Source organism: Anolis sagrei, chromosome 11 (assembly GCF_037176765.1).
Source record: "Anolis sagrei isolate rAnoSag1 chromosome 11, rAnoSag1.mat, whole genome shotgun sequence".
NCBI classification, from domain to species: domain Eukaryota; kingdom Metazoa; phylum Chordata; class Lepidosauria; order Squamata; family Dactyloidae; genus Anolis; species Anolis sagrei.
In genome coordinates, this window is record NC_090031.1 from 32540122 (window position 1) to 32554488 (window position 14367).

The 14367-nt window shown below is 42.9% G+C and overlaps 1 protein-coding gene across 1 annotated transcript; it reads left to right on the forward strand.

Annotated features, from left to right (window-relative positions):
* Window positions 1-1396: 1396 nt before the first annotated feature.
* On the forward strand, window positions 1397-8880 carry TLCD2 (TLC domain containing 2). The gene is made up of 4 exons (XM_060756753.2): window positions 1397-1712; window positions 1907-1989; window positions 4098-4180; window positions 8025-8880. The coding sequence occupies exons 1-4, from the start codon at window positions 1534-1536 to the stop codon at window positions 8394-8396; spliced, it is 717 nt and encodes a 238-aa protein (XP_060612736.2). The 5' UTR covers window positions 1397-1533; the 3' UTR covers window positions 8397-8880.
* Window positions 8881-14367: the final 5487 nt, after the last annotated feature.

The following is a 14367-nucleotide window of genomic DNA, read 5'->3' on the forward strand; positions in this document are numbered from 1 at the left end:
TGAAGTAAATAAAATAAAAATAAAGAAAAATAATATATAAATAACATAAAATAATAATAATAATATAAATAAATAAAAACGATAAAATAAATAATAAAAATAAATAATAATAATAGATAAATATATAAATAAATAAAAACGATAAAATAAATAATAATAAACATATAAATAAATAAAATAAAAATAAATAACAATAATATATATATAAATAAAATAATATAAATAAATAATAATATATAAATAAATAAAAACGATAAAATAAAAATAAACAAAATAATAATAATTTTTTTAACAATAAATAAATAATAATAATATATAAATAAATTAAATAAATAAAATAATAATATAAATTAATAATAATAATAAAATAATATATAATAAATAAAATAAATAATAAAATAAATAATAATAATAATAAATAAAATAATATATAAAGTAATATATGAATGAATTAATAAAAAGAATAACAAAAATAATAAATATATAAATAATATAATATAAATAAATATTCACTACATATTTATATAGAATAGGCGTGGCTTCGGCCACATTCCAATGCGGCCCAATGCGCAAAGGGGCGTGGCTCCATTATTTTAACCCTCCTCTATTTAGCATCGCAGTGACGCAAAATAGGCGTGGCTTTGCGTAGACCACGCCCTCCTCCCGCATATGGCTCCTTCCACATGGGCGTGACCCTTGACTCTATTGTGAGTGAGTGGGCGTGGCTCTGTGGAGACCCCGCCCACCTCGAAATGAGACTCCTCCCACTGGGCTGTGTAGCTTTCAACTTTTTTACTCTGTGTTGTTTGCGTGGGGCTGGCTTTCTTGTGACCTCGCCCACCTTGAAATACGACTCCTCCCACAAGGGGCGTAGCTTTGTTGTGACCCCGCCCTCCTCTAAATAAGGCTCCTCCCACAAGGGCGTGGCTTTCAACTTTTTTACTAATTATTGCTTGAGTGGGCGTGGCTTTGGGATGACCCCACCCACCTCGAAATAAGACTCCTCCCACAAGGGTGTGGCTTTTAACTCTGGCTTTTTGAGTGGGCGTGGCTTTGGGGAGACCCCGCCCACTTTTAAATAAGACTCCTCCCACAAGGGCGGGGCTTTCAACATTTTTCTATTTCTGGCTTGAGTGGGGGCGTGGCTTTGTGGTGACCCCGCCCACTTTGAAATAAGACTCCTCCCACAAGGGCGTGACTTTCATCATTTTACACTTTGTGGCTTGAGTGGGCGTGGCTTTTCTGAGACTCCGCCCCCTTTCCAGATAAGGCTCCTCCCACAAGGGGGCGTGTCTTGTACTGTTTCCCCGCCTGTGGAGCGAGTGGGCGTGGCTTTAACCTCTCCTTCCGCCTGTGGCGTGAGTGGGCGTGGCTTCGCGCCCGTTTCCAGGGCGACGGGGTGTAGCCAGCCAACGGGCGTCGAGCGTCGCCTGAGGGGCGAGTCTTTGTCTCTATGGCGACGGGGCGGAGCCAGCCAATGGGCGTCGAGCGGGAGGCTGAGGCGAGGGGAGACTCTTCATTCGAGCGGAGGACATGGAGAGCATGGAGAGCGGCGTGGCGCTGGTGGGGGTCTCGGCGGGCGCTTTCCGGCTGCTCAACGCCGGGCTCGAGCGGCTGGCTCCTTCCCCGGCGAGGGGGAACCCGTGGAAGTGGCGGAACCTCTGGACCTCGCTGGCCCACAGCCTCCTCAGCAGCGCAGGCGCACTCCTCGGGTCAGTCTTGAGGGGAAACACACTCCTTAGTGCGCATGCGCAAGCTGGGGCCCTCCAGGGGGCTTTGGACTTCAACTCCCACAATTCCTAACAGCCGTTCCGGCTGTTAGGAATTGTGGGAGTTGAAGTCCAAAGCTCCCTGGAGGGCCCAAGCCTGTTTCCTAACTGTCCCTTCCTTTCTTCTTCCTTCTCAGGTTCGCACTGCACCCGAGCATGGCCCAGGACCTCATCGAGGGGCACCCGCCCGCCTCCCACCGACTCCTCGGCGTCTCCCTCGGTGGGTGGCAAAACAACAACCGCGCCCATTCTCTCAGCCCCCCCCCCTCTCGCCCACTGGACACTTCACCCCCACGGGTGGCCCTATCCCCCCCCCCCATTCGATTCTTTCGTTTGTATGCGGTTCCTTCCTTCCTTCCTTCCTCAATTTCTTCCCTCTTCCTTCCTCCTTTCCCTCCTTTTCTTTCCTCTTCTTTCTTTCCTCCCTCCTTTCCCTCCTTCTTCCTTCCCTCTTTCTTTTTTTCCTTTCTCTCCTCCCTTCTTTTCTTCCTCCCTTTCTTTCCTCTTCTTTCCATCCTCCTCTCCTTCCTTTCTTTCCTCTCCCCTTTTTCCTCCTTCCTTCCCCCTTTTCTTCCCTCTTCTTTCCTTCCTTCTGCCTTTCCCCCTGCTTTCCTTCCTTTCCCTCCTTCCTTTTTTCCTTCCTTCCTTTTTCCCCTCCTTTCTTTCCATCCTTCTTCCTTTCTTTTCTTACTTTCTCTCTTCTTTCTTTCCTTCCTCCTTTCCTTCCTTTCTCTCCTCTCCTCTCCCCCTTTCCCTCCTTCCTCTTTCATTCCTTCTTTCTTTTCTTCCTTTCTCTCCTCCCTTTCTTTCCTCTTCTTTCCATCCTCCTCTCCTTCCTTTCTTTCCTCTCCCCCTTTTTTCCTCCTTCCTCCTTTCCCTCCTCCTTCCTTACCCCCTTTCTTCCCTCTTCTTTCCTTCCTTCTGCCTTTCCTTCCTGCTTTCCCCCTTCCTTTTCTTTCCTTCCTCCTTTCCCTCCTTCTTCCTTCCTTTTTCTTTTCTTCCTTTCTCTCCTCCCTTATTCCTTTCTCCCTTCCTTTCCTCTTCTTTCCATCCTCCTTCCTTCCTCCTTTCCCTCCTCCTTCCTTTCTCCCTTCCCTCCTTTCTTTCTTCCTTTTTTCCTCCCTTTTCCCCTCCTTTCTTTCCTTCCTCCTTTCCCTCCTTCTTCCCCCTTTTCTTCCCTCTTCTTCCTTCCTTCTGCCTTTCCTCCATGTTTTCCTTCCTTCCTTTGCCTCCTTCTTTTCTCCCTTCCTTCCTTCCTTCCTTCCTTCCTTCCTCCCTTTCCCCCCTCTTTCCTTTCCTTTCTCCTTTCCCTCCTTCTTCCTTCCCCTTTTCTTCCCTCTCCTTTCCTTCCTTCTGCCTTTCCTTCCTGTGTTCCCTCCTTTTTCCTTCCTTCTTTCCTTCCTCTTTTCTCTCTCTCCTTCCTTCCTTCCTTCCTCCTTTCCCTCCTTCTTCCCTCTTCTTTCCTTCCTTCTGCTTTTCCTCCCTGCTTTCCCTCCTCCTTCCTTTCTATCTTCTTTCCTCCCTTTCCCCCCTCCTTTATTTCCTTCCTCCTTTCTCTCCTTCTACCTTCCTTCTTTCTTTTCTTTCTTTCCCTTCTTTCCATTCTCCTTCCTCCTTTCCCTCCATCTTCCTTCCCCCTTTTCTCCCCTCTCCTTTCCTTCCTTCTGCCTTTCCTTCCTGCGTTCTCTCCTTCCTTCCTTCCTTCCTTCCTCCTTTCCCTCCCTTCTTTCTGACCCAGTGGTTCTCAGCCCGTGAGTCCCCAGGTGTTTTGGCCTACAACTCCCACAATTCCCAGGATTGGGGACCAAGTGTTCTAGGAGAAACAGGACCCCCAGAGACAGGCTCAAACAGACCCAGGCCCCATCCCCAACCTTCTATCAGCCAGGATCTCTATCACCCTTTTTGGGCCTTTCCACACAGCCATACAACCACAATATCTGCTTTGGGCTGGGCTGTCCACACTGCCATACACTCTGGCTCAATGTGGGTTTTGCACAGCTGTGTGGAAGGGGCCTACATCCCCCTTCAAGCCTCCCATCTTCAGCCCTTCAAGCTTCAGGTGTGCTTCTGGTTCGTTGAAAGGAGTGGGAACGTGTGCTGCCCCACCTTTGGCACAAAGAAGGGGCCCAGGAGGCTTTCCCTCAAAGTTGGGGTGTAGATCAAAGCGCCCCACCAGGAACGCAATTAAAAAGCCCTCAAAAAGGAGGCGCACTTCCCGCAAATTGCATCCGCAGATGAGATAGGGCTCCTGTCCTGGGGGCGAGAGAATGAGAGAAGGGAATTGCTTGGGCCGGGCTGCGTCAACGCTGCTCCTCTCCTTCTCTTTAGGTTACTTCCTCCAGGACTTTGTGGACATGGCCAGCAACCAGACGCTGCAGCAGTGCTGGGAGCTCCTCTTCCATCATTCGGTGGTGAGTCAGGGAGGGAAGGAGGCGGGCCCCAGGGCCAAAGGACAGACGGACGAACGAACGGGGTTTTGTAACGGGTGGCTTCTTCTTCGGCGCTTACATAAAGCGGAGCCAACATTCCCGGGCAAGGCAGGGCAGGGCAGGGCCACCGTTGTATAACCTCTGATATAACCTCTCATGCACTTTGGTCTGCGTTTAAGGTGTCTCCAGGGAGAGCCTAAGCACACACAGGCATTATTACGCTGGGTAGGAGTTGTAGTATTACTATCTCACTTACAGAATCCTAGTCGGAAGAGACCACGTGGGCCATGCAGGGAAAGCACAATCGAAGCACCCCTGACAGATGGCCACCCACCCTCTGTTTGATAATAATAATAATAACAATAATAATAATAATAATAATAATAATAGTAAATAGAGTTAATTATGATGATGCTAATAATTATTATAATAATAATTAATAGAGTTGGAAGAGACCCCCCATGGGCCATCTAGTCCAACTTCTTGCCATACAGGAAGAGCACAATCAAAGCATCCCTGACAGATGGCCATCCACACTCTGTATGATAATAATAATAATAGAGTTGGAAGAGATCATATGGGCCATCTAGTCCAACCCCTTCCCTTTCAGGAAAAGCACAATCAAAGCACCCCTGACAGATGGCCATCCAGCCTCTAATAATAATAATAATAATAATAATAGTAAATAGAGTTGGAAGACACCTCATGGGCCATCTAGTCCAACCCCTTGTCCTGCAGGAAAAGCACCACCAAAAACACCCCTGACAGATGGCCATCCAGCTTCTGTTTGATGATGATGATAATAATAATAAGTAGAGTTGGAAGAGACCCCCATGGGCCATATAGTCCAACCTCTTGCCATGCAGGAAAAGCACAATCAAAGCACCCCTGACAGATGGCCATCCACACTCTGTATGGTAATAATAATAGAGTTGGAAGAGACCCCATGGGTCATCTAGTCTAACCCCTTCCCCTGCAGGAAAAGCACCACCAAAGCACCCCTGACAGATGGCCAGCCTCTGTTCGATGATGATGATGATGATGATAATAATAAGAGTTGGAAGAGACCCCATGGGCTATCTAATCCAACTCCGTGCCATGCAGGAAAAGCACAATCAAAGCACCCCTGACAGATGGCCATCCAGCCTCTGTTTAATGATTATGATAGTAGTAGTAGTAGTAGTAGTAGTAATAATAATAATAATAATAGAGTTGGTAGAAACCTCATGGGCCATCTAGTCCAACCCCTTCCCCTGTAGAAAAGCACAGATGGCCATCCAGCCTCTGCTTGATGATGATAGTAATAATAATAGTAATATAGAATTGGAAGAGACCCCACAGGCCATCTAGTCCAATAACTTGCCCTGCCGGAAAAGCACCACCAAAGCACCCCTGACAGATGGCCATCCAGCCTCTGCTGATGTTGATGATAGTAGTAGTAGTAGTAGTAGTAGTAATAATAATAATAATAATAATTAATAGAGTTGGAAGAGACTCCCATGGGCCTTCTAGTCCAACCCCCTGCCATGCAGGAAAAGCACCACCTAAGCACCCCTGACAGATGGCCATCCAGCCTCTGCTTGATGATGATAGAAATAATAATAATATAGAATTGGAAGAGACCCCATAGGCCTTCTAGTCCAATAACTTGCCCTGCCGGAAAAGCACCACCAAAGCACCCCTGACAGATGGCCATCCAGCCTCAGCTGATGATGTTGATATTATGATAGTAATAATAATAATAACAATAATAATTAATAGTTGGAAGAGACCCCATGGGCCATCTAGTCCAACCCCCTGCCATGCAGGAAAAGCACCACTAAAGCACCCCTGACAGATGGCCTTCCAGCCTCTGTTTAATGATGATGATGATAATAATAATAGATTTAGAAGAGACCCCATGGGCCATCTAGTCCTTGCCTTGCAGGAAAAGCACAATTAAAGCACTCCCGAGAGATGGCCATCCAGCCTCTGGGCGTGGTCAGACCCTTCTCCTCAAGAAGAGGCCTTCTTCCCTTCGAGAGAGATCTGCTGGCACTCTTCCCTTTGAGGCTGCTGCCAGATGGATCCAAAAAGGGAGACTTCCATAATCCATCTAATCCAGGCACTTAAAATCAACTCTAATCCCATTACAGGTGGATGGAAGGGTCTCCAATCTGCCCTTGAAGGGCAATGGAAGGGAGGAGGAGGAGGGAGGTTCCTTGGAAGGCAGCCACCCTTTCCTCGGAAATCCTGCCTAAGTCCCAGAGGAGCTGAATAATAGGAGCTTCTCTTCCTGGCACTGAACCAACAGGAGAGGCTGCAGTTCGGTGCCTGCAGCAAGTCAGACCATAAGGGTTAGGGTTAACTCTATGAATTAATAATAATAGCAATAATAAAAGATAACAGTAATAATAAATGATGGATAATATTATAATTCCAGCTCTATCTTCCATCTTGGTGGAAAGGGGTTGGACTAGATGGCCCTTGGGGTCCCCTCCAACCCTAATCTAAGAATTAATAATAATAATAGTAATAGTAGTAATAAAAGATAATAATAATTATTATAACAATAATTATTGATGGATAATAATATAATTCTAGTTCTGTCTTCCGTCCTGGTGGAAAAGGGTTGGACTAGATGGCCCTTGGGGTCCCCTCCAACCCTAATCTAATAATTAATAATAATAATGGTAATATTAATAGTAGTAATAAAAGATTATTATTGTTGTTATTATTAATGATGGATAATAATATAATTCTAGTTCTATCTTCTGTCCTGGTGGAAAGGGGTTGGACTAGATGGCCCTTGGGGTCCCCTCCAACCCTAATAATTATTAATAATAATAATGATGATGGGTAATAATATAACTCTAGTTCTATCTTCCGTCCTGGTGGAAAGGGGTTGGACTAGATGGCTCTTGGGGTCCACTCCAACTCTACAAATTAATAATAATAGCAGTAATAAAAGATAATAATAATAATGAATAATATAATTCTAGTTCTATCTTCTGTCCTGGTGGAAAGGGGTTGGACTAGATGGCCCTTGAAGTCCCCTCTAAACCTAATAATTAATAATAATAATAATAGCAGTAGTAGTAATAGTAATAGCAGTAATAAAAGATAATAATAATGAATAGTGATATAATTCTATTTCTATCTTCTGTCCTGGTGGAAAGGGGTTGGACTAGATGGCCCTTGGGGTCCCCTCCAACACTAAGAATTCATAATAATAATAATAATAATAATATAAATAAATAAATAAATGATGGATAATAATATAATTCTAGTTCTATCTTCCATCCTGGAGGAAAAGGCTTGAACAAGATGTCCCTTGGGGTCCCTTCCAACCCTAATAATTAATAATAATAGTAATGAAAGATGACAATAATAATTAAAGATAGATAATAATATAATTCTAGTTCTATCTTACGTCCTGGAGGAAAGGGTTTGGACTAGGTGGCCCTTGGGATCCCCTCCAACCCTAAGAATAGATGACAATAATAATTAATGATGGATAATATTATCATTCTAGGTTCTTGTGGGTTTTTTCGGGCTATATGGCCATTTTCTCCTGATGTTTCGCCTGCATCTATGGCAAGCATCCTCAGAGGTAGTGTGGTTGCGTGCCTGGCAGACCTCACTACCTCTGAGGATGCTTGCCATAGATGCAGGCGAAACATCAGGAGAAAATGGCCATATAGCCCGAAAAAACCCACAAGAACCTAGTGATTCCAGCCATGAAAGCCTTCGACAATACGTTATCATTCTAGTCTGCTCGCCAGATGTTGTTCCTTTCCACGGCCCCCACAGACTTCCCGACCCTTCCCCTCCTCCTCCTCCGCAGGTGATAGTCTGCTTCGGCTTTGCCTTCCTGACCGGCCGCTTTGTGGGCTTTGCCATGGTGGCCCTGCTGGTAGAGGTCAACTCGGTCTTCCTGCACCTGCGCAGCCTGCTGCGGATGGCCGGCAAGGCTCCGGGGGCCGCCTCCTACCGGCTGACGCGCCTGCTCAACCTGGGCACCTACCTGGTCTTCCGCATCAGCACCTTGGCTTGGATGACGCGCTGGCTGGTGCTCCACCGAGAGGTCGTCCCCACGGGGCCCTACGCCCTCAGCCTGGTGGGCATGTCCATCATGATGCCCATGAACATCATCCTCTTCTGCCGGCTCCTGCGCAGCGACTTCCTCGCCTCCGGCCAGCGGGAGAAGGACAAGTGACCGCCGGGGAGGCGGGAGGGGCCGGAGGACCTCAGACCACCCTTTGCCCGCCGCTGGTCACAACAAAGGTGTGACACGTCTCCAAAGTCGGGCCTCTCTGAGAGCAGGTGAACTACAACTCCCAAGGGAAGAAGCAGCTATTGGGGACTCTCTGTATCGGAGAGATCTAGTTTCGCCCTTGCTATGCCTTGAGGAGAAATAGCAGGACATCCCTTTTAAAAAAGCCAAAGAATTTGAATGGCAAATTAATAATAGCTAATTATCAGCATTATTATTGATCACCATCATGCATCATTATTATTTATAATTATTATTGAGCGCCATCATTAATCATTATTGATCAATATTATTGGTCACCATCATTAGTAATGATCATTTATCATTATTATTGGTCACAATAATTAAAAATGATCATTTGTAATTATTATTGGTCACCATCATTAATAATGGACATATATCATTGTTGATCACCATAATTAATAATGATCATTTATCATTGTTATTGGTCACCATCATTAATAATGATCATTTGTAATTATTATTGGTTACCATCATTAATAATGATAATTTATCATTATTGTTGATCACCATCATTAATAATGATCATTCATTATTATTATTGATCCCAATCATTAATAACGATAATTTATCATTATTGTTGGTCACCATCAATAATAATGATCATTTATAATTGTTATTGATCACCATAATTAATAATGATCATTTATCATTGTTATTGGTCACCATCATTAATAATGATCACCATCATTAATAATGATCATTTATCATTGTTATTGATCTCAATCATTAATAATGATCATTTATCATTATTATTGGTCGCCGTCATTAATAATGATCATTTGTCATTATTATTGGTTGCCGTCATTAATAATGATCATTTGTCATTATTATTGGTTGCCGTCATTAATAATGATAATTTATCATTATTATTAGTTACCATCATTAATAATGATCATTTACCATTGTTATTGATCCCAATCATTAATAACGATCATTTATCATTATTTTTGGTTACCATAATTAATAATTATCATTTTTCATTGTTATTGATCCCAATCATTAATAATGATCATTTATCATTATTATTGGTTACCACCATTAATGATCATTTATTATTAGTTACCATAATCAATAATGATCATTCATCATTATTGTTGGTCACCATCATTAATAATGATCATTTATCATTGTTATTGATCCCAATCATTAATAACAATAATTTATCATTATTGTTGCTTACCATCATTAATAATGATCAGTTATCATTATTATTGATCCCAATCATTAATAATGATAATTTATCATTATTGTTAGTTACCATCATTAATAATGATCATTTATCATTATTATTGGTCCCCATTATTAATAATGATCATTTATCGTCATTATTAGTTAATGTAATTAATAATGATTATTTATCATTATTGTTGATCATCATTAATGAAAATTTATCATTATTGGTCACCATAATTAATAATGATCATTTATCATTATTATTGATCACCATCATTAATAATGATCATTTATCATTTTTATTGATCCCAATCATTAATAACGATAATTTATCATTATTGTTGGTTACCATCATTAATAATGATCATTCATCATTATTATTGATCCCCATTAGCATTATTATTGGTCACCCTCATTAATAATGATCATTTATCAAGTATTAATGATGGCAATAAACGCTAATAATTGTGGTGACAGTTCTTAATTATTAATAATGGTGCTTATGGGAAATGCTTATTAATAATTGATAATAACCATTATTTTGCTTGGAGATAAACCTGGTGTCCGTACATTTCTCGAAGGATAGGGAGAGACAGGCGAAATGGCGGGGATTTTGGGAGCCGGGGACCAAAAGTGGGGTTCTGTTGAGCTCTATTGGGGAGGGATCCTTCCTCTTGGCAGAAGAGCTTTAAGCCAAAACAAAAACTACTCTGCTCCTTCGCTCTCGTTGGCCCGAAAACAGGCTTTGGAGAATTCAGGGATATCAGCCGCCATTGCCGAGCCTTTCCTAGACGTTGAGGGCTGTGCCTTTAACCTGCTCAGAGCTTCTTAAAGGGGAAATAAATGCACACACATGCTCTCTTTTATTACTATAATTATTATAATTATTATTTTAATATATATATATTTTGGATAACCAGTTGTATTAATGTGTTTGTACTGAGTAACAGAAATAATTATTATTAATAAAACGAATTCCGAAAAGGACGATGCTGGGGTTTGATCCTCTGGTCCCAGGGAGAGGGGTTGTGCAAAAAATATCCTCAGAAATCAAAGTACAGAAGCAGCATTGTGAACTATGAATACAAAAGCAGAATAAATCCAAAACATGGGATTCGGAAACGGTCCTCAAAAACTTGGAAACATGAACAAACAGGAAACATGGGACTAGAAACCTCCTGACTTGGCAAAAGTCAATGCCCACCAGACCCTCCCAATATTTTATTTTGGTCATGTGAGTTCTGTCTGTCGAGTCTGGTTCAATTCCATCGTTGGTGGGGTTCGGAATACTCTTGGATTGTAGGTGAACTATAAATCCCAGCAACTACAACTCCCAAATGACATGGTCTATTTTCCCCAAACTCAACCAGTGTTCATATTTGGGCATATGGAATATTCGTGCCAAAATTGGTCCAGATCCATCATTGTTTGAGTCCACAACACTTGCTAGATGTAGGTGAACTACAACTCCCAAACTCAAATACCCTTCCGGTATTTTCTATTGTTCATGTGAACAATAGTCTAGTTCAATTCCATCCTTGGTGGGGCTCAGAATGCTCTTTGATTGTAGGTGAACTATAAATCCCAGCAACTACAACGCCCAAATGTCAAGGTCCATTTCCCTCCAAAATCCACCAGTGTTCACATCTGGGCATATTACATATTCATGCCAAGTTTGCTCCAGATCCATCATTGTTTGAGTCCACAGTGCTCTCTGGATATTGGTGAACTACAACTCCCAAACTCAAGGTCAATCTCCACCAAACCCTTCCAGTATCGTATCTTGGTTGTGGGAGTTCTGTGTGCCAAGATTGGTTCAATTCTATCATTAGTGCATATTGAGTATCTGTGCCAAGTTTGGTCCAGATCCATCATTGTTTGAGTCCACAGTGCTCTCTGGATATAGGTGAACTACAACTCCCAAACTCAAGGTCAATGCCCATCAAACCCTTCCAGTACCTTATCTTGGTTGCAGGAGTTCTGTATGCCAAGGTTGGTTCAATTCCATTGTTGGTGGGGTTCAGAATGCTCTTTGATTGTAGGTGAACTATAAATCCCAGCAACTACAACTCCCAAATGACATGGTCTATTTCCCCCAAACTCTACCAGTGTTCACATTTGGGCATATTGAGTATTTGTGCCAAGTTTGGTCCAGATCCATCATTGTTTGTCCACAGTGTTCTCTGAATGTAGGTGAACTACAACTCCCAAACACAAATACCCTTCTGGTATTTTCTACTGTTCATGTGAGTTTTGCCTGCCAAGTCTGGTTCAATTCCATCGTTGGTGGAGTTCAAAATGCTTCTTGATTGTAGGTGAACTATAAATCCCAGCAACCACAACTCCCAAATGTCAAGGTCCATTTCCCTCCAAAATCCACCAGTGTTCACATTTGGGCATATTGCGTATTCATGCCAAGTTTGGCCCAGATCCATCATTGTTTGAATCCACAGCGCTCTCTAGATGTAGGTGAACTACAACTCCCAAACTCTAGGTCAATGCCCACCAAACCCCTCCAGTATTTTTTCTTGGTCATGTGAGTTCTGTCTGCTGAGTCTGATTCAATTCCATCCTTGGTGGAGTTCAGAATACTCTTGGATTGTAGGTGAACTATAAATCCCAGCAACTACAACTCCCAAATGCCAAGGTCTATTTTCCCCAAACTCCACCAGTGTTCAAATTTGGGCATATGGAATATTCGTGCCAAGTTTGGCCCAGATCTATCATTGTTTGACTCCACAGGGCTCCCTAAATGGAGGTGAACTACAACTCCCAAACTCAAGGTCAGTTTCCACCAAACTCTTCCTGTATCTTATCTTGGTTGTGGGAGTTCTGTGTGCCAAGTTTGATTCAATTCCATTGTTGGTAGAGTTCAGAATACTCCTTGTTTGTAGCTGAACTATAAATCCCAACAACTACAACTCCCAAATGCCAAGGTCTGTTTTCCCAAACTCCATCAGTGTTCACATTTGGGCATATTGAGTATCTGCGCCAAGTTTGGTCCATATCCATCATTGTTTGAGTCCACAGTGCTGTCTGGATGTAGATGAACTACAACTCCAAGACTCAAGGTCAATGCCTATTAGACCCTTTCAGTATTTTCTGTGGGTCGTGGGAGTTCTGTGTGCCAAGTTTGGTTCCATTCCATCATTGGTGGAGTTCAGAATACTCCTTGTTTGTAGGTGAACTATAAATCCCAACAACTACAACTCCCAAATGCCAAGGTCTGTTTTCCCCAAACTCCACCAGTGTTCACATTTGGGCATATTGAGTATTTGTGCCAAGTTTGTTCCAGATCCATCATTGTTTGAGTCCACAGGGCTCCCTAAATGGAGGTGAACTACAACTTCCAAACTCAAGGTCAATTTCCACCAAACCCTTACAGTATTTTCTGTTGGTCGTGGGAGTTCTGTGTGCCAAGGTTGGTTCAATTCTATCATTGGTGCATATTGAGTATTTGTGCCAAGTTTGGTCCAGACCCATCATTGTTTGATTCCACAGTGCTCTCTGGATGTAGGGGAACTACAATTCCCAAACTCAAGGTCAATTTCCACCAAACCTTTCCAGTATCTTATCTTGGTTGTGGGAGTTCTGTGTGCCAAGATTGGTTCAATTCCATCATTGATGTAGTTCAGAATACTGTTTGATTTTAGGTGAACTATAAATCCCAGCAACTACAACTCCCAAATGCCAAGGTCTGTTTTCCCCAAACTCAACCAGTGTTCACATTTGGGCATATTGAGTATTTGTGCCAAGTTTGTTCCAGATCCATCATTGTTTGAGCTACAGGGCTCCCTAAATGGAGGTGAACTACAGCTTCCAAACTCAAGGTCAATTTCCACCAAACCCTTACAGTATTTTCTGTTGGTCGTGGGAGTTCTGTGTGCCAAGGTTGGTTCAATTCCATCATTGGTGGGGTTCAGAATAGTCTTGGATTGTAGGTGAACTATAAATCCCAGCAACTACAACTCTCAAATGCCAAGGTCTATCATTGTTTGATTTCACAGTGTTCTGTGGATGTAGGTGAACTACAACTCCCAAACTCAAGGTCAATGACTACCAAACCCTTCCAGTATTTTATCTTGGTCGTGGGAGTTCTGTGTGCCAAGGTTGGTTCAATTCCATCATGGTGGAGTTCAGAATGCTCTTTGATTGTAGGTGAACTATAAATCCCAGCAACTACAACTCTCAAATGCCAAGGTCTATCATTGTTTGATTTCACAGTGTTCTGTGGATGTAGGTGAACTACAACTCCCAACTCAAGGTCAATGACTACCAAACCCTTCCAGTATTTTATCTTGGTCATGAGAGTTCTGTATGCCAAGTTTGGTTCAATTCCATCATTGGTGGAGTTCAGAATGCTCTGTGATTGTAGGTGAACTATAAATCCCAGCAACTACAACTCCCAAATGCCAAGGTCTGATTTCCCCAAAGTCAACCAGTGTTCACATTTATGCATATTGATTATTGATACCAAGTTTGGTCCAGATCCATCATTGTTTGAGTCCGCAGTGCTCTCTGGATGGAAGTGAACTACAACTCCCAAACGCACAGCCAAGCGGTTTTGGCGCATGAAGCAACCTGCTTTCCTCTGCTGGCTTGCAACCTTCTCATAGGGGAAGCTCTCCGCTTCCCTGCAGGAAATGACTGAGCAGAGCGAGGTTCCTCCAAAGTGCAGAAGCGGGGAGATCTCACCCCGGGGGCCACGATGGTGCTG

Coding starts and splice junctions, on each gene's coding strand:
- TLCD2 (XM_060756753.2), top strand. CDS start 1,534: ATGGAGAGCATGGAGAGCGGCGTGGCGCTGGTGGGGGTCTCGGCGGGC. Junction 1,713..1,906: donor AGCGCAGGCGCACTCCTCGG/GTCAGTCTTGAG, acceptor CTTCCTTCTCAG/GTTCGCACTGCACCCGAGCA. Junction 1,990..4,097: donor ACTCCTCGGCGTCTCCCTCG/GTGGGTGGCAAA, acceptor CCTTCTCTTTAG/GTTACTTCCTCCAGGACTTT.